This window comes from Danio aesculapii, chromosome 11 (assembly GCF_903798145.1).
Source record: "Danio aesculapii chromosome 11, fDanAes4.1, whole genome shotgun sequence".
Taxonomy (NCBI): domain Eukaryota; kingdom Metazoa; phylum Chordata; class Actinopteri; order Cypriniformes; family Danionidae; genus Danio; species Danio aesculapii.
Window position 1 is genome coordinate 30,840,039 of NC_079445.1, and position 23,816 is coordinate 30,863,854.

Genomic DNA, 23,816 nt, shown 5'->3' on the forward strand with positions numbered 1-23,816 from the left:
GTGTGTATATATATATATATATATATATATATATATATATATGTATGTGTGTATATATATATATATATATATATATATATATATGTATGTATGTATGTATGTATGTATGTATGTATGTATGTATGTATGTATGTATGTATGTATGTATGTATGTATGTATGTATGTATGTATGTATGTATGTATGTATGTATGTATGTATGTATGTATGTATGTATGTATGTATGTATATATATATATATATATATATGTATGTATGTATGTATGTATGTATGTATATATGTATATATATGTATATATATGTATGTGTGTGTGTGTGTGTGTATAAATATATCATTGCCAGCCATTTAGTCCTGTCTAAATCAATTAGTGACTTTTTGTCATTAAAGGTCATCCTAAAGCAAGAGCCTTTATCACTCACGGTGGGACGCACGGCATCTATGAGGGCATCTGTCATGGCGTTCCTATGGTCATGCTTCCTCTCTTCGGTGACCAGGCTGACAATGTGCACCGAGTGGCGACTCGAGGGGTGGGAGTCATCCTCAGCATCCACGACATCACTGTGGAAACACTGCTTGATGCCCTCAACAATGTTATTAACAACAGCAGGTGAGACATCAGGATGCTTCCTGTTCTTTCTATATGTCAGGAAATTTTCATTCTGAACTGATCATTTTGTTTATCCACCTCATCATCACCCATGATGTTTATTTCTTTCATTTTCACACAAACATAAATGAAGGTTTTTGAGGAAAACATTCCAGGATTTTTCTCCATATAATGGACTTTTATGATGCTCGGTGGTTTGATCTTCAAAAATGCAGCTTAAACAGGCTCTAAACAATCCCAGCCTATCAAAAAGTGTCTTGGTTAAAAATATGTTTTTAACCACCAACACTTGTCTTGCACTAGCACTGGGATGTCTAATAATATATCTAAAATATCTAATAATTCTTAAATCAAGAAGCATTTTCTAGACTATTAAAATGTTCTATTTTCTCAGAAAAAAAGCAAGTCAAAATTAATTGAGTTTCTCCTTAAAAAAAGCTAAATAATCTGCCAGTTGGGTAAGCAAAATTATCTTAAAACTAATTTAATATTCCACCAAATTTTAAATTTTTATCCCTTCTCAAGTAAAATATTGCTGTTGTGTTGTCTAAATATTAGTATAATCATGTCTGAAAACAATGCACATTTTGCTGTTTTGCTCTAGTAAATGATCAAATTTGGAAGAAATGTAATAGTTTACAGAAAAAAAAGTGCTTTACTCAAACACATCATAAATCTAGAGAAGGTTGGTCTCTTATTTTAGTAGCTGAAAACATGGAATATCTTATATTAACCTCACTGTGAGAATTCTGTTAATTAAAGATAAATATTTTAGTTGTCTAGAAAATTATTCTTGAATTAAGAATTTGTTTTGATAGTCGACTTCACTGCAAAAAAATTATTTTCTTTCTTAAAAATTTTTATCAAGCTTCTAGTCCAAATATAAAAAAAAAAATGTATCAAGAAGCATTTTTATTTATTCATTTGTTTGTTTTTGTTTAAGAAATGCTTATTGATGAATTTTTTTCCCTTTCATTTATTCATTTTCTTTTCGGCTTAGTCCCTTTATTCATCAGGGGTTGCCACAGTGGAATGAACCACCAACTTATCCAGCACGTTCTACGCAGTGGATGCCCTTCCAGTTGCAACCTAGTACTGGGAAAAACCCATACACTCACATTCACACGCATAACTACGGCCAATTTAGTTTATTAAATTCACCTATACTTATGTCTCCCAGAGGAAACCCACACGAACACGGGGAGAACATGCATACTCCACACGGCCAGCCGGGACTCGAACCAGTGATTTTCTTGCTGTGAGGTGACAGTGCTAACCACTGAGCCACCGTGTCGTAATATTTTTTATATATTATAATTTTTTTAACACTATTTTTATATATGTGTATGTATATTTAAATATATTAAAATAATTTTGTTTTCAGAAATAATAAGTCAATAATCTGCCTATAGGGTAAGTAAAATAATCTTGCTTTTGGTTTGAATAATGATTATTTTACCTAACCCACCACCAGAGTATTTTGCTTGTTTAAAGGAAAATCTCACTTAATTTTGACTTGTTTCTTCTGAAAACAAAACATTTTATTACTTAGAAAATCTCAAATTATCTAGAAATCTCTTTTTATCTAGAAAGTCTTTGTTAATTTAGGAGTTTTTGGATATTTGATCTAGAAAAGAGACAAATACTCCAGGTAAAAAAATCTTTTTTACAATGTTGTGGTTAAAAAGTATACACCATTTTATTTATTTATTTATTTATTTATTTATAAATGAGTGATAGTTTTGCTAGTTAAGTTACTAATTCTTCAGATGGGATCACGTAGAGTTCTTTAAAGCTGCATTAAAACTGCAGTTTGGAAATTTAAACCACTGAGCACCTTTTAAGTCTATTATATTGAATATTTTCCTCCAAAAAACAGTATATCAATTTTGAGTAAATAAAGAACATCTTGGATGACAAGAGGGTGAGAAAAGAATCAGGATTTTTTTCCTTTCGGAAGCAAACTAATCCTCCATTTCTTCACCATTTCTTCCACCCATTTTCTTCTCTATAAATAAACTGCATTGATTTTGCCTTATATATTGTAGCTACAAGCAAAAAATGCAGAAGCTGTCGGCCATACACAACGATCGTCCCATTCAGCCCCTGGATCTTGCAGTGTTCTGGACAGAGTTTGTAATGAGGCACAAAGGCGCAGATCACCTGAGACCTGCTGCTCATGAGCTGAACTGGCTTCAGTACCACAGTCTGGATGTGATCGGCTTCTTGCTCCTGATTGTCCTGATTGTGACTCTGGCAATGCTTAAATGCTGTTCGCTCTGCTGGAGACGCTGCTTCAGAAAAACACAGAAAAGAAAGGAAGACTGATCCAATAGAGATAAAAGTCTAGTATCATGTTTTTTCTATGTCTAATGTTTCGTTTCAGATTTACAAGCCAAAGTCATGAAAGCAATTTCACGCCTGACAACTGAGCCAGTGAACTCTTAAATGGAGAGTTCACCTAAAAATGAAAATTGGCTGTTCATTTACTTATCTATAGACCATGCGTGAGATAACTTTCATTCTTCAGCAGAAAACGTAAGAAGACTTTAGCTGAAAAGCTGTGGTTTTGGGGATTCAAAAAGTGGCTACCAGCACTTTTAGTGTAACAGGGAAAACAAAATGAGTTTCAATGGTTTCTAGTGATTTTCTCCTTAATTTTTTTTTTAATTAATTAAAGTACAGGTGGTAACATATTTTATCAATCCTAAAGGACCACAATTTTAGCTAAGCATCTTTAAATGTTCAACTAAAGTAAAAAAGTCACTTACATCTTTGCTGGTTCTCTAAATGAACAGAATTTTTTTTTCGTCTGAACTATAACTTTGAAACCGGAAACAGGGACCATGCATTCATATTTTGAAGCAGTTTTAATTAAGTTTATATCATTAATCACTGAACTACCTATAATTGTAGTCACCAGCATATTTTATTTGTACTACACAAAGTGCTGGAATAATCTCTCTTTTTTTAGAAAATTACAGAAATTCTGGATGATATGGAACTTGATCGGGGTGGATGTTATTTAATGTGACGCAAACAGAAGTCTATGAAATTATAGTATAGGTCGGACACCTTTCTAAGAAATATTCTTTTTTCCTGGGTTTAATTTTTAAACGATAGACTATAATTTCACTGACCTAGTGATCGACACCATTAACTTTTTTTCATGTGAACTGAATTCATAAAAAATTGCTTGAGATTTTCTTTTGTTAGTGTATTCCTGATGTAATGTAGTTTTAAATAAAACTTTGCCCTGGTGTGCCCTCTGTTTATCTTAAAATCACACTGAGACTGGGAAAAAAAACGAAAAAGAAAAATACAATCCTAAATGCACGCTTTCTTTTTTAAAAGATATAGAACATTTTGCTGTAATCTGTTCTCACACAAGAGATGTGAACATGGTTCTTACATCTTTTCTAAAGTAAAGTTTAAGCACTTCAGGTGCATTTTTAAACTTTTCTAGCCAAATTACACATTTATATAGATGTGCATACTTTATCACATTATATTAGACGATATATATATTGTAGTATTGTGTTTTTTCAGTCTAATGTTTTGTTTCAGATGTACAAGCCAAAGTCATGAAAGCAACTTCACAACTGAGCCAGTGAACTTTCTTAAATGGAGAGTGATAATTTGCTGTTCATTTACTTATCCTCAGGCCACGCATAAGATGACTTTCATTCTTCAGCAGGATATGTAAGAATGTGTGATTCTTGGTGATTCATAAAATGGAATGAAATGGCTACCGGCACTTTTGAGTCAAGCAAGCATGTACAGGAAAAACTAAATTAATAGCAGTAGTTTCTAATGATTTTTTTTTTGTATAGATTAATCATTCTGCTTCAAAAATAGGAACCACGGGGTGTCCATTTTTTTTTTTTTTTGACTCACAAAGTACCTGTGGTTATTACATTTTATCAATCCAAAGACCACAGTTTAAACATCTTCAAATGTTCAACTAAAGAAAGAAAAGTCACTTACATCTTTTGTGGTTCTCTAAATTAACAGCAAATATTTATTTTTGTGAGAACTATTCCAATAAAACTGCACACAGGGACAATGCATTCATATTTTGAAGCAGTTTCAACTGAGTTTGTATCATTAACCACTGCACTACCTACCAGCATATTTTTTAGCAACCTAGAGTACTACACAAAGTGCTGGAATAATCGCTTTCCGGATGATATGGAACTTGATCTGGGTGGATGTTGTTTAATAAGACGCAACCAGATGTCTGCGAAACTCGAGTATAGGCTGGACGCATTTCTAACAAATAATTTTTTTCTGGGTTTAATTTTTAAATAATACACTAGAATTTCACTGACCTAAAGATTGACACCATTAACTTTTTTCATATGAACAGATTTCATTTAAAAATAGCTGACTTTTTTCAGATTTTTGTTTGTGGTTTCCTGATGTAATTTAGTTTTAAAGGAAACTTTCTGTGCACTTCATTCATTCATTTTCTTGTCGGCTTAGTCCCTTTATTAATCTGGGGTCGCCACAGCAGAATGAACCGCCAACTTATCCAGCATTTGTTTTACGCAGCGGATGCCCTTGCAGCCTCAACCAATCTCTGGGAAACTCTCTGTGCACTTATGTCCTATTTTTATCTTAAAATCACACTGAGACTGGAAAGAAAAACTAAATAAAAGAAAATTAAAATCCTAAAGACACACTCTTTCCTTTTTTTTCCTATAATCTAGTCACACAAGATAGTTCTTATGCCTTTTCCAAAGTAAAGTTTAAGCATTTTCTAGGAGCATTTTCAAACTTTTCTAGCCAAGTTACACACATACATGTGCATCACATTATATTAGATGCTATTTATTGTAGTATAGTTATAATTGTACGCATTCGTTCATTCATTAAATGTTAATCTCAATGCATTTTGTTTACAATGACAGCCCGATCAAAGAGCACCCGTACTCAAACGTGTGAAATATAAGCCAGTGATACACTGACTCAATATTGGCTCAATATTGTTTTCCCCCCAACGTAAGTTTCAGTACTCACTTCACTCAGTGTCTAGACATGACATGTTTTTTTTTTTTCTAGATATGACAGTTTTAGTTTTACAAGGGTGTCTGGGAACAACGTATCGTTTAAACCCTAGGCTTCTTTGATGTTACTAATGTATAATACATTGTAAACAAAGTATATTGTGACAAACATTTTCAACGAACAGCTTTATTTACTTTGAACGACCCCTGGTGGAGGGGAACTGGCTCTTATTCTCTCACATACATATAAATAGGCCTATATGCTTCGTTTATGCTATTTTTAGTAAGCGAGTTACGCTACCGATACAAAAATACATTTGTAGCTTAATGTAAAACTAAAATTAAATCTCCGATATGTTCCTTACCGACGATATTCAGCCATCAATATCATAGTTTATCTTCTCACCAAACAAAGGAGTTTATGGCAAACCTTTAAGGCTAATTTATGGTCATCACGCGCGAACGCCAAGATGAGCGGGAATTGGTAACGTGACGCTATCCAAACAAAATGGTGGGTGATTATTATTATTTTTAAATCATCATGTGCAATCATACTTGTTGCCAGGAATAACTGCGGACTTGCTCTATCGTTTATATAGTTTATTGCAAGAAAGACACAAAAGTTTATTTGTGCATTTATGTAACTTTTAATAATAATAAAAAAACAGGAGTGTTACACTGTTGGCTGTCCACACGTTCAATTCATTCATAAAGCTTATTAGTCTGCTAATACACATCTTCCTGATCCTTCAATGACATTCCTGCCGACCTGACTATTAATTGTTAGGACTCTAATACTCTAATAATATAAAAAGGAGGTTATGAAGTACAATAATGTGATAGTTACAGACAATTATACATGTATAGTAACGTTTAAAGAAAAAGAAAAAATCTATGTAATTGTAATTCCATTTCTATATTAATCTGCTAATACACATCTTCCTTGACCTTCAATGACATTCTAGTCAAAATGACTATCAATCATTAGGTTTCCGATAGTAGTGTACAAAAATATTTAGATATTTTTTTTAGATATTGATAAACATATATACTAACCTTCAAATAAAAAAAAATCTATGTAATTGTAATTCATCTGGTTCTTCTGAAAACAAAGTCTAAGACAGGGGTGCCCAAACTCGGTCCTGGAGGGCCGGTGTCCTGCATAGTTTAGCTCCAACTTGCCTCAACATACCTACCTGGAAGTTTCTAGTAGACCTAGATAAAGCTTGATTAGCTGTTTTTAACTGGGGTTGAAGCTAAAATCTGCTGGACACCAGCCCTCCGTGATCGAGTTTAGGCACCCCCTGGTCTAAGAAACTGTAATTTCATCACTACTTTTAAAATCAATGCCTAAATGATTTAAGCATTCATGGATCATTTAAGAAAAGGGTCTAAATAATTTAGGGCTTTGAAAGTGCATTGATTAATTGGTACTAAATTGTCTATAATGCTAGTTACAAAACAAATATGTACTCGTACTTGCATTGACAAAGATAAAATTGTTGGACAATACTTATCGGTAAAGTGATTATAGAGTTTTATATGTAAAATGGAATATAAGTTGTGTTCAGTGAAAACAAATGTGTAATATCCATTTTAATGATAGATTAAGATGATTCTTCATTGGCACAGCTCAATGTAGTGTTTTCGCTGCCAGTCGCCTTTGCTTTTCTGCTTTGGAGCATCCAAATGTAATTTGTATGAGTGTGCGCGTGTAAAGCTGCTGATTAACATTTAACAAGCAATAAACTTGATATCTAGACTAATGACTTGGGGTATTCAGGACAATAGTACTGACTGCAATTGAGAACATTTTTGTATTAGCTGCCACAAGTGACAAATAAATATTAATTTATAAATGTATAACAAAACATACATGAATAATACAGCATTAATGGCAGTGTGTAGCTATGCAAAATTTTCCTCTAACAGCAGCATTTTGTTTACAGACTAAAACATTTTTACTAGCGTTTGTGAGAAAAAAGAAAGAAAAGTATAGACGGGTTTGTGTTGAGTTGTCATTATAAGTAGAGTTTTTTCTGTAGTGTGTGAGATTGCTGAAGCTGGTAACTGTCAGAATTGTGACTCAACACATTTCTGTTTACCTCCTTCATGACATCCAATAAAGGCATATTTCTGCAAATAAAAGGGAAAAAACATAAATAAAGGGAATTTCATAATCAGATTGGTATTTGTCTGCAAAAGGAAAACTAAAATTGAATTAAAATGCACACATTTCTTGTTAAATATGGTGGCTTCAGTGTTAAATGTCAAGTAACAATAATTAATGGCCTCAATGGATATAATGTTGTATTAATGACAAACCTAAATAGGGCTTTTATTATGTATATTTTGCAAAAGAACATACGAACAATTCTGTTGTGCTGAGCTAAATATACTTGTTTTATTTGCATTAGGGCTGCTTGAGACTAAAAAATATATATATATTATTGTTGTTGAGTATTGTGATTATGATATTTCTTGTGCTATAACATTTCCCTAACAAAAATATATATAGTATATAGTTATAAATAGTGGTGGGCAAAGCGAGGCTTCATGAAACACTGAAACAGTCGAAGCTTCGAAACCTTTCGAAACCCGTCTCTACAGTGACACCTAGCGGTCATTTTAACGTACTGCTCTGGAACAGCTTCAGCAAAGAAATAGTTCAGCAAACTGAGGTATTTACCCCACCTTGTACAGGTGAGACGTCCTGACTGGCATGCAGAGGTACTGGGTATGAATCCAGGGTGATGCAGCTATAGATGTTAGTCTTTAAATGCTGTTTTAACATTGGTCTGACCAGGGGCGGATTTAACTAATAAGCAAGATAAGCGGCCGCTTAGGGCCCCCAAATATGTATAAATGATACTAAAAATTATATATAACATTGCTTTCTATCATATTTTGTACAGTGAGGGTCTAAAAAAATTAAGGTACAAAAGGTGCATTTTAGATCTTTTGGGCCCCCTGGCTGAATTGTTTAGGGTTACTGTGTGAACATGCAAGGTACACTAGCTTACATTAGATAGTAGTTTTTCCAGATTCGCCAAGTCTCGAAACACTTCTGAAATGACCAATGCTTTAAATCGCTTTAGTAACGTGACCTGTTGTTTCTAAACCCGTCATTGTTCAAAACACTTTATCACGTGTACTAGGTGTTTTAAATCATGCTTCGGTGCAGTGTTTTAAAACACTTGCACTTCGGGACCTCGAAACTGTGTTGAAATGTCAGTTTCACGTCAGCCATTACTAATAAAAGCTTAAATCAAATTTTTAGTCATGTCTAAACTGAAATAAAAATGGAACCGTATGGAAGTAGATTTAAAGCAAAATGAATTAAATTAACCTGCTCTTTTAAAAGTAATCATTCATTGATGTTATTTGACTTTTTAGAATTATAAAAAGATTAATACTGTTAAAAAAGTAGCATTTCATTTTGATGTTCCCAGAAATGGCTGTTTTTAAAATACATATTGCTCAATCTTAGTAAATGTATCAACAATTAAAATGAGACCATGCATATGGTACTAACAAATTAGCTTTTTCCGAATGTTGATTTAGCATTGCTGGTGTAGTAACATGCCGCAACAACATTTATATCTCGTATAGGTACAAACAAATGCATGATTTTTAAAATATTAAAGGGATAGTTCACACAAAAATGAATTTACTCATCATCAAGCAAATCTAAACTTTTATGATTTTTCTGTTGAACGCAAAAACAATATATTCTGAAGAATGTTGGAAACCAGAGCCATTGACATCCATAGTAGGAACAAAAAAAACATTGCCTTCCAACATCCTTCAGAATAAATGTTATTTTAATATTATATCAATAATTTATGTTCAACATAAGAAAGAAACTCAAACAGGTTTGGAAAAAGCAGATGAGTAATTTAAAATATTTCTGTGAACTGTCCTATTTAACATTGTTAAATTAAGCACTAAGAATTGTTTCACAAACAGTGGCCATACCTCTCATGTCCCCTCAATAAAGCATTGTTCAATGCATTCAGGTAAACCGACTGGTGCCCAGACCCTTCCAGCAGTTTTACCTCTGCTGTACAGACACTCCACAGGATGTCCGCTGGCATTGGAACACTCACTGAGTTTGAAAACTGTCTGCAAGCTGGTGCATCTGTCTCAAGGTATTCATCATCCATTGAGGGCATTACTGGGGATTCTGTGATCCTGTAGAGCTGGGTGAAGAAGATTTTTGGACACTTGGTTGCATTGAAAAGCTGCCTGAGATCCTTCAGGTTGATGCCGAGTCTGTTAGAGTCGGTAGCCAACAGATGAGTGTTTGTTCCTCTGCTGATGAGGCAGCAGACAAAGCAACTGACCCTCTGAAGGACCCTGTTCAGGCTCAGGTCTTCCAAAACCTTCTGGGTTTCCTTCAGACCCAGAAGAGAGTGGAAAATAATCTTGAAACCCAGACACTCGAACGTGTGCTTCAACATTTCTGAACAGACACAATGTGTAGATGTTTAGCTACAGATGTTGAAAAAAAATGATGAACATCCACAAATTTAGTTGTTTTGACATCAATGTTTTTCCCCAGTTTGTAATTACTGGGAAAATAATCATGTTTTATGAAAATTATGATTTTGTTAAGAAAACCAGAATTATAATATAGGAATTTTTTTTATTTTACCCTGAGCACACTTGTAGGAACGAAGAGTATGAAGAAATGAAACCAAAGTGCCAAAACAAGTATTCAGAAAATGTAAAAGATGTCATGGCATTTCTTTCCATCTAAAAAAAAGTGATCTCATGGTCCTCATTTAACTTGGAAAAAAATAAAATAAAATAAAATTTAAAAAGTGCATACACACACACGCACGCACGCACGCACGCACGCACGCACACACACACACACACACACACACGCACGCACAACACAGAGAGGGGGAGTATTTTATGAGCTAAATGAGGACCTTGAGGTTACTTCTCTAGATAAAAAAACAAAGCTAAAACAGAGACTTAATAAGTCTTAATAGAAATTAAGTTAATAAGTTAATAAGACTTAATAGAAATAAAGGTACAAAAGCTATCACTGGGGCAGCACCTTTTCTAAAAGGTAGATGTTTGTACCAAACTGTCAATATACATACTAGTACCTAAACAGTATTGAAGTGCACCTTTAAAGTACCAATGTAGACATGGTACAGTACATATGCCCCAGTGACTGCTTTCATACCTTTATTTCTGACAGTATGATACACACTTACCTCCATCATAGCCAACACAGTCAATAATCACACACAGGCCTCTTTGGTCAGGATTCATTTGATACTCCTCTGTAATTGCCTAGCAGATATAGAGACAACTTATAAACTTAATAAAATGGTCATTCCCTAGCAATTTTGATTGTTTTTAGTCAGCCGAGAAGCTGAATTCCTACCTGTTGAAAGTGAGTACCTGTTTCAGGCACAGAAAGCTTCAATTTGTTGAACTCTAGAAGAAGATCACAGGGTCAAAAATAAAGTGATAATTCAGCTAAAAATGTTTAATACTGTCATCATTTACTCATTCTCAAGTGGTTTCTTCCCAACCTCTATGAGCTCATTTTTTTATTTGTTGAACACAGAAGTTGTTATTTTGAAGAATGTTGGAAATTGAAACCTGTGACCATTGACTTGCGCAGAAGGAAGATCAAATACTAGGGAAGTCAATGGTATAAGCTTTCCAACATTTTTCAACGTTTATGTTCAACAGAAAAAGGAACCTCAATTAGTTTTGTGACAAGTGTGAGTAAATTAATTTTGGTTGAACTATCCCTTTACACCCGCTGTACACATACTGTACATACCTACATATTAACTCACCATGATTAAAGCACTGTAATTGTCTCACTGGTTTTTCAAAAGACTGACACTGCATAGGGGTGACCTAAAAATTTAAAAAAATAGAGAAAAAAGGTAGTTAAAAATATATTTTACATAAAATTTTCATATACTGTATCAATATATTCATTACAGTTTCTTTAGATACCTTACCTTAAAGGTATTCGGAGCTGCACAGGGTATGTTCTGACCTAAATAATTTAAATTTTGTAAGTATAAAAATGTAATTGCTTTAATTCATATATATTTGAGTTTAGTTGCCAAATTAAGAGCTTTGTGGTGCGTTATAGAAATGCATGCTTTTATTGCAGAAGGCTTTCTCTTTCTCTCAAAAGTGACTGACCTCTATTCCTGTAGGCCTGAATTTTTTTGACAAGGTCATTTCTGTGAATCTTACTAAGACAACCTTCAAGAAAATCCAGCTTCTCACAAGATACTTCATTTAATTTCTCCAATTCCACCACCACATCTAGAAAGCTCTATTGAAAATCAATTGAAACCAAAATGAAATAGCACACACATTTCTAGAAAAATAGCATATTTATGTTCAGTTTAGACTAAATATTCTGGAGAATAAATATTAATTTGAACAGACAGTAATATTCTGTAAAGTCTTACAGTAGCTCTAGTTGATCTTTCTTTGGGCAGCATACTGCTCAGGAGGAAGATAAGAGATTGTAAATCCTCTTTATCCAAGTTTTCACTCACATCTGCCATTAGAACCCTGTATAAAAGTGATCAATTCAATAAACGTACTGTACAAGTGAGTGTAAATAACACACATGGGTTTTTCTACATGGGTATTTCTAATTAAACTGCTCTAATGACCTGAAAAAAACAAAAAACAAATGTCAAGCTGTAAAATAGTTCTTGGTATTTTTCCACCACATGGGTCATGGGTTAGGAAATATCTGAAATGTGTAAACATTTGAAGAATAAATTACCTGTATTCTGAGATAACACGCTCCTTTCTGAGAATTCCTTCTACTTGTTGTTTGCTGGTGCCAAAAACTTTGCGTAGTAAATCATAGCGCTTCATTTGAAACATGAGCTCCATCAGCAGAGCGTTTCCAGAATGAGGTTGACCTGCTTGATTGGGGTTCTGTTGGGCAAAGGCCAGCAAATGTCCTCTTAATTCTTCCACACAACTGTTGTTGAACAAATCTGTGCAAAGGTACAGCAGGATCCTAGACTCGTCGCTGCTAAGAGATGCGGTCACTTTGTTAACCAGAGTAGGAAATCCATCTGCCATTTCACCGTATGGTCTTGTATACATACTGTAGGTAATAGTTTGGGTCATTTTAAAAGCAGAGAGTTTAATATTTTATGCATTTTAAACATCTAATTAAGTTAGTCCAGAAAAAAGGGCTATTTTTTTCTATTTGCAATCAATGAATGAAAACTGTGTTTATCTTGACAGACTGGAGGAAAGTAGCCACTTTGGATTTACACCTGTAAAAGACAAACAAAACACCCAACTTTATAAAAAAAAAAACAACAACATCAACAACAAATGAAAGATATCTGTAAGAGGCTGAATTACCTTCAGTGGCCTTAATTTGGAGCACCAAATTCTTTGGTGGTTTTGCCAGCAGCGAGCTTCATCTTTCGCTGACACTAAAGTAAAAAAGAAGAGAAGAAAGGGGACTCATCAGTAGATTGATGTTAGGCTAAATGAAACCATAACGTTAGAAAGTACCTGGACATTCCTAACAGATTTTGTGGGGGGCATTTTATCACTGTGGTATTTTTTGATATTCTTCATAATACAAATATTAGATGTTTTCAAACAGATTCTTGTCAGTGTACTTAAGCAAGGGGATTTCCAAAAATCACCATGGAATTTGTATAGCGTCACCACACAATCAAGCGTTTATACTAGCCTACACCCGCAGGGCATGTACGCCTTTTCATTGTTTTTTTTTTTTGTGTGTGGCATAACTATTGAATTCCCAAGAGCCACTTCAGTTGTAACAGATTAATCGATTGTTTTATGTCTTTATTGTAAAAACATTCGACTCGAGCTGATTCAAAAAGTTAAATGTATGAATAACTACGTCTTTCGACACTTACACCTGTTCCTAAGCTTACGTGGACATTTAGAGATAGGAGGCGCAGGTAAAAATGTCACAACAGCTATAAGATACCATACGCGTATTCTAAAACAAAAACTATTACGTTTCACCGTCGACGGACTTTGTTTACATGTTGTTTACAACGTCCTCCATTAAACAAACAGTGTGTGACTCTTCAAATTACAGCCGAATTTGTCTTCGGTGCGATTGTATTTATAGTAGGCTACGTAGCCCATTTTATAGTAACTTGTTAAGTGTTTATCTACTAACTTATATGATGCAAGAACATAAAATCTTACTAAAAGTAGGCTATTTGATCAGAAAGAATGTAGTTAAGAATGTATATTTTACCTTTGACGCTGTACGTCGTCATCGCGACAAACAAGCAAAAGCGAAAGCAACGTTCCGCCTACGCCTTCTCGGAAGGCACGCCCATTTTCTATTGAACATTTTTTTTTCACTCAATCATTCTTGTTAGATAGAATTAACTACGACTACTTTGCTAACAGACTAGTTGAAGAGAATTAAAACAGATTTCTTTTCCACCTTTCACATTTTTCATTTGTGGACTCTAATGCTGAAATAATTGCGGAGGCTCTTGCGTTTTTGGACATTTTAGGAAGCTTTTAGGAAAATGTAATTTTGCTGATTTGCTAATTTTATTGTAATTTTCTTGCCAAGTCTAAGACATTTAGTGATTTTAATCACTGAAAAATATGAAGAACTAAGGTAAGCAATGACTGGGCAAACAGGCAATGCTCAAAAGAAAACAGGAAAGTTTTAGTATATTTCATAAATGAAAAGATACAGATTACAATAAGAACTTACTATTAAATTTTTCTTATTTTATAAGACTTAATTTTTGATTGGAACAAATAAAAAAAGCTTTATACTTTCATTATAAATTACTTTTACATGCCCTCCAAATATTTGATCAAAGCAATCAACAGTGCCTTACCCTTTGCATGATCTAGACATATTACTTATCACCAGGGCTGGATTTAGTGGTTTAGGGGCCCTAAGCAATTCAAGCCATGGGACCCAGAATCCTACAGTAATATGCACACTTTGTATTTCTATTTTATTTATTTAGTTGTCTTTTTCTTGTATCAATCAGTCTTGCTTTATTTTTATCTTAACACAATCTCTACATTTTAAAAGATTTGTTTGCTTACAATGAGTTCACAACTAAAAAATAATGAATAAACTGTTTTTTTAAAACAAAATTTTCATCTGATATAACTGCTGGACTGAACCATGCTTGGGGGTGTGGGGACACAATTGCACAGATGTACTAATTAAGGTGAATTTGTATTTGTTAGACCCTTATCCTATAAAATATGATAGAAAATAACATTACATATAATTTATAGGAACTTCTAGGTATTTATTGTGGGTCCCCAGACTTCTTGGGGTCCTAAGCGGCTTCTTACCTCACTTATTGGTTAAATCCACCCCTCCTTATCACATCAAAAATATATATTTTAGTATTTCACTTTACTGAATATTACTTTGCTGATTAATTGTTTAGTAGCAAGATGGACTGTTTGGGTTTAGATAAAACTGATGTTCTAATATTACGGCAGTGAGGGTTAAATGAGGGAGGATATCTTTCATGGTAAGCATCAGTAATAACTAGGCCCACATGGAATCTGCGCGCGCAGAACTCGGCAGATTTTAAGCCCATTATTCTATTTATTTACTTTTGTTAATGTGTGTAAATTTATATTAATTCAGTCTTTAATTTCAGTAATATTATGACTGAAATGAAACTGTTTATATGATTTATTTAGAATACAGTTTGTGAAGTAATATTTTCTGTCTTTTAGTAGATATATTGTATAAGCGACTTGCCTTGTTTACCAAATAAGTGGTCCTATTTGGATTTGCATTGTAAACATTAAATAGAAGTTAAAATGTGTTATTTTTTATTTTATATATTACGTTTATAGTTATGATACTGCCAAAATCATTCCACATAAATCCGCAGGTCTTTTGGAATATTCTCAGCAATAAATGTCTGCAGATTCTGTCTGGCTCTAGTAATAACTAATTTCTTTTTCAATTATTTAGCATTGTGACACACCTTTATGAGAACGAAATGAACTGACTTTCAGAAAGTACTTGAAACGACAAGTGAGATAAAACACTTTATTATAAATTGTTGTAAACAAAATACCAGTGATACACACCCAGTGTGAAAGCAAAATGTTGAATCCATGCTATCAAAAACAAAGTTTGTGCTTTGAAACCATGTTTACAGAAAACAGGCTACTTTGTGCCAGGGGATAAGATTTCAAAGTCATTCAAGTGTTGTTTGTGAAATTGTGTAAGGCTGCAGGTCTAACTAAAAAAATCAGGTCAAGGCTGTATTATGATCAGCATTATGACTGTATATTGTACAGATCAGCACTTGGAAAAGGTCCCGAAGATAAGCAATAAGATCAAAGAATCTTGTGCAATAAGCCAAATCCTTTGATGATTATTCTTTTACATCAAAACTGTAAAATGATACTGTTTACAAACGTACACCAATTCCATATTTCAAGCAATTAATTTAACGATTCCTGAATAAAAGTGGAAATTTTCCACAATTTTGTCTTTGCATATTTTACTTTTAACGTCAGTTTAAAACAGCTAAAAAGAGGGAACAAATTACTTACAATTTACGTACTAACTTTGATATATGTTTTGCTTTAAGTCAGGGGTGTCTAAACTTGGTCCTGCAGAGTTTAGCTCCAACTTGCTTCAACGCACCTGCCAGGAAGCTATATCTAGTAAGAGCTTGATAAGCTGGTTCTGGTGTGTTTGATTAGGGTTGGAGCTAAACTCTCCAGGACACTGGCCCTCCAGGACAGAGTTTGGATACCCCTGGTTAAAGTTAAAGAGATAGTTCACCCAAAAATGAAAATTTACTCACATTAAAGTGGTTCAAAACTATTTTTTGCCCTTGTTGAACACAAAACAAGATATTCTGCAGGATGATGGAAACAGTAGTTACAAAAAACACAATGGAAGTCAAAGGCGTTTTTTTTCCATCGGTCATCAGTATCTCTTACTTTGTGTTCAATAGCAGAAACTCAAACAGGTTTGGAACAAGTGAAGGGTCAATAAATGTTTACAGAATTGTCATTTTTGGGTGAACTCTTTAATTTATTTTGGTTCAATATACATATACAGTATTTCTCCCCACATCATGTGCATGTGTAGTATTCGCTACAGATTTACAAAACTTTTTGATATTTTTATTAATCCATGTGACATTTCCAGGGCAGGAAAACACAATTTAAACATCGCACAATATTTGAAGGTTTGTTCAAGTTGTAGATTTGAAGTTGTAAATGATTGTAGAATGAAGTGAGATGAGTGCTATAATTCATACCTCTCCGTCAGATCTGAATCTGAACTATCTGTTAGACTGGAGTTGTCCAATAATCTGTGAAGCCCCTGTTAAAAGGTGTTAGAAAATGCAAGATGATTACACCATTCCCACCATGTGTGAAACAGTCTGTTGCTTTTAATGGCCGGTGTCCTATTATAGCACCTTTGTTGTTACTCCTGTGGAAATACAAAGCACCACATTGTTTATTTAAACACAAATACAGCAATCCAGTGGTCTGAGACATATTCACACTTGGATGTGAACATAATATAAAAAAATAAATAAAACTGTACAGCACAAAGTGTAAAAGTTGTCAGGTTAGAGAATAAAAAGGTTTCAGTTTAGTGGATATTTCAAGTGAGCATATGCGTCAGAAACTTGAGTACATATAGGACCTGATAGCCTCTTATGAGCTGTGTGTGACATGTGTAATGCAGGGCAAAGGTAAGCATAGCATTTTTCTGATTACTGTTCATGAGGGATAGATCCTCATTTGATCTTAAGAATGTTTCTACAACTAAAGTCACTGCTACACATAAAACATTCATTAAAAGTACATGATGGATATCTGTAGTTGATAAATAAAACCCAAAGATATTTAAAAAAGGTACTTTTCTGTATATTAAAACAGATCTGACTGATAGCTGATAGTAAATAAAATCATTTAAGGCATTTTTTTCAAAGCAAGTTGCATCTTATTTGCTTTGTAGACATGCACTAATAAAATGAGTTTCAAATTTCCAGGCAAATCAATTGTCAGAACTGTAAATATAAATCATTATTGCATCATAGTGACTGAGAATAAGGCTGTGGTTTTGAACACATTTACACAGTTTTGATTTGATCTTTATAATGGCTTTATAAGTAAACTTAAAGAGGCTAGAACTCAGAAACTCTTGTTATTAGCGACACTGGTGGTGGCCATTAAAAGAACTGCATATACAATGTATGAGAATCTGCTTCAACGTGCCAATATACTAGTGAAGTTGTTTCATTCTTTGATTAGAAAAAAGATAAGTTGGAACTAACTTTACAGCAGTATACTTTTAACTAAGGTTCAAGTGGCGTTTAGATGAGTATGTAAATATGTGATATGCTCTTTACTCTCAATAACAAAATAAGTAAACTGTAGTAAAGTAAGCATTTGATCATATAGATGTGTTTGCACAAGATTTGCAATTGACAGCATCATTCCGACAGCTCAATTAGAGTCATTAAAAGTTATATTTTGATAATAGTATGATTATAAAGTATGTTAAGGCTGCACAATATCGTTTCAGCATCGATATCGCAATGTGCATCCACAATAGTCACATTACAGGATCTATAATGTTGAGTTAGGATTATATAGTTTAGGATTTATATATATTATATTTAAAGTATATTGCCAGAGTTCAAAATACTCAAGATTTGGGGAGTTACTGCAGAGTTCACTCTTAAGAGTTTAAAGCAGGGGCGTCAAACTTAAATCCTGGAGAGCCACTGCCCTGCACAGTTTAGTTCCAACCCTGCTCCAACACACTTACCTGTAGGATTCAAACAAGCCTAAAGGACTCAATTAGTCTGATCAAGTGTGTTTAATTAGGGTTGGAACTAAACTGTGCAGAGCTGAGGCCCTCCAGGAGTTTGACACCTTTGGTTTAATGCATTCCCGCACAAACAATTTGACCATTTATAATGTTAATAGAAGATAATTTTATTGAACTATTTAGTAGTCTTTGCAGTGTTATTTTATCTTACATGCTTTTGTTTTATTTCTGTACCTAAATACAATTTGATTGCCTTGAAAACCATAAAACACAGTTTATTTCACTTTTATATTTGTTCTATTGCGTTTACCTATGCTTGTAATTTGTTTATATTATTTCATGCATGATTCGTTCACCTACAGAACCATGCCAATCAATCTAAAATTCAGAAATTATTTCCAAATAGAGCTATTCAAGTCATCTGGTGAAATTGTAAATATATTGCAATATGTATCGCAAATAAGTAAATAAAAATCACAATGTCAGATTTTTCCAACATTGTGCAGCCCTAAAGTATATTTTGAGCACAGAGACTATTTAGATCTGGCTATGTGAGACTTAGGACTAATTTTCTTTGCATGGTACATTGACCTTACTGTAAAGAATCCCAGCAGGCACACAACGTCATAAGACGTTAATATTAGGTTAGATATAGGTCATGATGTCAGGTGACCAAAATTCAGTGTCTAGCCAGCACCAAAGGACAGCGTTATTTTGACATGAAATTACGTTGATATTTTGGTGATTTTAGGTTGTGTTGGAAAGTGACCAAAATCTAACGTCTGATAGATGTCATAGTGGTAATGCCCAGGTGTAACAATATTAGACAGTGATATTTGATTGATTTTAGGTTGGACATTGACGTCAGCCTGACATTGGGTTCTGATGTCAACCAGATTTTCATTTCCAAACAAAATCCAACGTCAATATCCAATATCCAATCCAATCATCATGTCATGCTGACGTCCTGTGCCTGCAGGGAATAGCTCCATTAGCTTTATCCTGAACATTTTAAACATTTGTTTAATTAGAGTGGAAAACCATTTTTGGGGAGTGCGTGAAATAACTGATTCACACTCAACAAAGCCTGAACAAAAAAAATATTCAAAGATATCATCTTAGTGACAAGTAAAGATTATCTATGCCAATCAACAACGTGCCATCCTTTTGACATCACCTAAAATACACCATTTTTCCATATTCTCAGCTCATAAATTAGAAGTCTGCTCAACATCCTCCATCCTCTTCCCCTGGAGGGTCCCAGATAGAGTGTCTGAATCCAGCAGCTCAACCACGTTATACGGGGCGCAGTCCTCCAACCCCAGTTTTCCACACATCCACCCACAGAAGCCCTTCTCCAGGTCCCTCACCGCCAGCCACCACTCTCCAAACACCCAGGAGAGCTGGGAAACAGCAGCGTAAACCCCCATACAAACACACAACGCCATGATTAGCACCGGGTATAACAGAATGAGCAAGGGACACAATGTGATCTTGTGCAGAAAGCTACGCTCTTCGTTGTAAACTAGAAAGACGTTGTACCAGGTGAGGGTACCGTAGTAAAATGAGGTGATGAAGGAGAGGACGAAGATGAACGGGGAGCAGGAAAGGCTCCAGAGGAGGACGTGAGGGCCCTGGCTGAGCCCCAGAGTGCAGGGTTTTTGCTTGGCCTCTGCAACCCCATCACATTCGGCATCCAGGCGCTCTTTGGAGCGAGCCATATCCCTCAGCTCTTTGTCGGTGAGGGTCATATAGATGTCCACCATTTGGCCTTTCCGCTTTCCTCGCGTGATGGTGCCGGTTAGGGTCACGAAACGGCTGTCAGGGGGGATTTCCTCTTCTTCTGTGGGCAAAAGATAAACATTGAGGAGGATATTGCATTAACAGCCCGTTATTGTAAATCAGCTATGTGGGAAAAAGGAAATGCAACACTAGAAAAATATTGAGGTATGTAAAGTCCTGGACAACAGACAGAAAAAAAAAACATTAAATTTCATTGTACTTACAAAAGACTAATTAGATTTTTTGACATAGCTAACATTCAATATTTAACTTTATGAAAAATGTACTCAAAATTCACAGTAATGTTCAAATATTTGGGTAGCACTAGCTAAGATTTTTAGTGAAGTTTATTTCTAAACTAATTTTGAGGGGATCACATGCTCATGATTGTCCGCGTCTGGTACCACATAAGCTTATGATTGATTCACCAATCAGATGATTCCCAACTCACTATAAATAACCAGAGTGTCTTATCTCAGTATCTTCGTCTTGAAGAATCCCCCCAACTCATCCCTACTCCCCCTCCTTTTTAGATAGGTGGCACGCTGGCCCAGTGATTAGCACTGTTGCCTCACAGCAAGAATTTCTCTGGTTAAAGTCCCTACTAAACCAGTCGACATTTCTGTGCGGAGTTTGCTCGTTCTCCCTGTGCTCATATGGGTTTTCCCCGGGTTCTCCGGTTTCCTCCCACAGTCCAAAAAAAAACACGCTACCTATGTAAATTGAATATACCAAACTGGTATCATAGTCAAGCTCTTAGCAAGCCATTTATCTCTCCTTAGCCATCCCTATATCTGTCATTGTTCAGAAATAAGTCGGGGGAGTTCATCGAGAGCTACCTGAGCTCAAACTCCCTTCTTGCCTTGCTAACAGGAGGGAGCCCAGGGCTCGAGGGTCTTATAAGCTCAAGCCTCTTTCCCAGGACAGCATGTCAAACAAGCTGTTACCAATCATCAGCTAAGTGTGAACTTTTGAATTTATTTTTGTAACATCACATTCTTATGCATTCAATTTTGCTATGGTACTTAATTTTTTTTTTTTTTACAAAAAACTTGATTGATTTTTTTCTCTGAATTCATTCATTAACCTTAACTTTATATTATATTCTTTTGTTTTTGTAATATTATAAAGGTTTTTAGTCAACATTATAGTTCATCTTTGCTGAAAACTAAGATTTTAGTATGTAATTCATCCTTGCTGAATAAAATTCAAATGATCACCGTTAATTAAGTTTATTTGGAACATTATAAAAATCTTTATGTTTTTATTACTAAAACAGAACTATATAAAATGCCAAAAATCAAACTACTCTAATTTATTTTTAATTCTAAATGGCAGAATTTATGGAAGTTTGAAATATAAAATTGTAACAATTTAAAACAAGACAATGATGTAATAGTACTTTTAAAAAAATTCTGCTGCCGCTTGTTTAAACTACTTATTTAAAATGAGTTGAAACAACACAATGTTCATGTTTTTGGGGACAACCTGATGTTTTTATGCTCATTACACTTAAATTTATAAAAATGACAAAGTAACTTAAATTGTGTTGTGACAACATGAAGGAATTGTGTGAAACCCAGCATTTTTACAGTGAATATAAAATATGAAGACAATTACTCATGCTATCAATCTGTTATCAGGACATAAATCATATGATATGAAGTAGGGCTGCACAATATATCATTTCAGCATCATCCGCAATAGTCACATTGCAGGATCCAAAGACGTGCTATAGGTGCACGGGTACAAGCTAAATTGGCCGTAGTGTATGTGTGTGTGAATGAGAGTGTATGGGTGTTTCCCAGTGATGGGTTGCAGTCCACTGCGGTGACCCCTGATTAATAAAGGGACTATGCCGAAAAGAAAATGAATAAATGACGTAGGGCTGCACAGTATATCGTTTCAGCATCATCCGCAATAGTCACATAGCAGGATCTGCAATGTCTAGTTGGGATTTTCCAGTTGAAATCATACGTGATTTGTAGATTCACTACAAAATTTTACTAGTTAACTAACGTTTATCATTTGCACTTGTTCTTAAGGTCTGTGAGCTTTTCAAGCCAGTTTCAAACAGTCAGGCAAGAGATTTAGAAAGATTAACTGTTTTTATACGATGTAGACTAAAGTGTCACAGTGGCGCAGTGGGTAGCACAATCACCTCACAGCCAGAAGGTTGCTGGTTCGAGCCTCCACTGTATTTGTCAATACAAGTGATATGGTTTATTTCCGTTTATGCAGATGCACTACACTACAAAATCAACTCAATCAATCTAAAATTATGAATTATTTTCAAGCAGAGCCGTTCATTTCATCTGGTGAACGTATTCTTAATATCGCAGAAAAATAAAATATTGCCATTTCAGTTTTTCTCCAATATCATGCAGTCTAATATAAAGCTGGTACCATCATCATCCACCACCTCCACCACAGTAAACATGACGAATTTCCCTGCACACATACAAAAACAACCCCGTCACCTTCGTCAAATGGAGAACTACAGGCTCCATCCACATCCGCCGATGTCCCCTCCCCAGCATCCTCATCCTCCAGGTCGGAGCGGTAGATGATCTCTTTCTTTTTCTTCTTCTTCTTCCTCCGAGTGCTGGTTCCCTCTCCATCTGCTGATCTGTGAAGTGTGTTCATCGGGGTCTCCGTCTCAATCCCTCCATCCAGCTCCACACCACCGATGTCTCCTGAGGGCCCTTCACTCATGTTGACTGTGGAGGTATGATGTCAGTATGCAGCTGGAAACACCTGCTTTGTTTATCAATAAATCACCAACGGAGATGTCTGCGTTTAGCATGAGAAGCAAAATAACAGCAGAATGATATGTTATTAGCACTTTAGTACCTGGCATTGTTTACGTCGCGTCACACCCCACCGCTTACTATTTGTGTGGACAATGCTGATGTGATAACACGGTTCTTACCTTCAAAAATACCCTGATTACTGCATGCAGGCGTGGTTCGATTAAATCCGTCCGGTTTATCATTCACAAGTCTTCACCACGTGTAACATTGTGGCGGTGGGTTTATTTTTTCGGACACACCGAAGAGGCCAGCGTATCCCCCCTCGCGCCGCTAATGCCTGTCTTCAGCCAATCAGAGGCTGGCGCGCTGCTTTCACCGCGCATGCGCACGTTGCGCGAAGCTCTGCCTGGTAACCGGCGCTCTGCAGGGAGCCTCAATTTTTAACGAGTTCCGATGAAGATACCAAGAAAACCGACGAATCAATCATTAATTTCCTTTAACAATGAAAGGTAATTCGCTTTTAAAATTATTATTATTGCATGCTGAAACTCTAGGAAAAACCACCACACTTAAACGCTTGGATAACTCATTCATAATTTCACCCCTTTGAAGGGATAGTTCACCCCAAATATTACAATTTACAGTTTATAGTGTTATAGATGTGACATTTGCAGTAAAAACTCAAAACAAGTTCACAGATAAAGTATATGTTAACATTATATAGAAACATCTGTTTATATTTTCCAAAACAACTAACCACAGAAATATGGGATCCGAAAAATATCAACCTGTAAACATTTTTTAGATTTTAAATGAGGGAAATAAACAAG

At 34.9% G+C, this 23,816-nt stretch overlaps 3 protein-coding genes across 9 annotated transcripts in view; 1 reads left to right on the top strand and 2 right to left on the bottom strand.

Annotated features, from left to right (window-relative positions):
* Nucleotides 1-3,939, top strand: part of LOC130237513 (UDP-glucuronosyltransferase-like) — a 31,526-nt gene extending 27,587 nt beyond the window's left edge. For all 4 annotated transcript variants that reach the window (XM_056468465.1, XM_056468467.1, XM_056468466.1 and 1 more), the window contains exons 4-5: nt 388-607; nt 2,656-3,939. In XM_056468465.1, coding sequence (XP_056324440.1) covers nt 388-607; nt 2,656-2,935 — 500 coding nt within the window. In that variant the 3' untranslated portion in view covers nt 2,936-3,939. The remainder of the gene's footprint in view (nt 1-387; nt 608-2,655) is intronic.
* A 2,300-nt stretch (nt 3,940-6,239) lies between these two features.
* Nucleotides 6,240-13,959, bottom strand: cflara (CASP8 and FADD-like apoptosis regulator a). Its single transcript, XM_056468345.1, has 11 exons — nt 13,892-13,959; nt 13,009-13,082; nt 12,410-12,917; nt 12,084-12,189; nt 11,809-11,944; nt 11,619-11,656; nt 11,448-11,511; nt 11,024-11,076; nt 10,851-10,929; nt 9,595-10,081; nt 6,240-7,752 (listed from the first exon to the last, which is right to left on the bottom strand). The coding sequence occupies exons 3-11, from the start codon at nt 12,763-12,765 to the stop codon at nt 7,638-7,640; spliced, it is 1,434 nt and encodes a 477-aa protein (XP_056324320.1). The 5' UTR covers nt 12,766-12,917; nt 13,009-13,082; nt 13,892-13,959; the 3' UTR covers nt 6,240-7,637.
* A 3,078-nt stretch (nt 13,960-17,037) lies between these two features.
* Nucleotides 17,038-23,335, bottom strand: tmem169a (transmembrane protein 169a). Of its 4 annotated transcripts, none has more exons than XM_056467647.1 (3): nt 23,166-23,335; nt 22,714-22,953; nt 17,038-20,294 (listed from the first exon to the last, which is right to left on the bottom strand). In XM_056467647.1, exons 2-3 carry the CDS (start codon nt 22,946-22,948, stop codon nt 19,660-19,662), a joined length of 870 nt encoding a protein of 289 aa, XP_056323622.1. In that variant the 5' UTR covers nt 22,949-22,953; nt 23,166-23,335; the 3' UTR covers nt 17,038-19,659. The 4 variants fall into 4 exon arrangements, with proteins under 4 accessions (XP_056323622.1, XP_056323624.1, XP_056323620.1 ...); XM_056467649.1 differs by having other exon boundaries at nt 17,038-20,291; nt 22,714-22,993; XM_056467645.1 differs by having other exon boundaries at nt 22,714-22,993.
* Nucleotides 23,336-23,816: the final 481 nt, after the last annotated feature.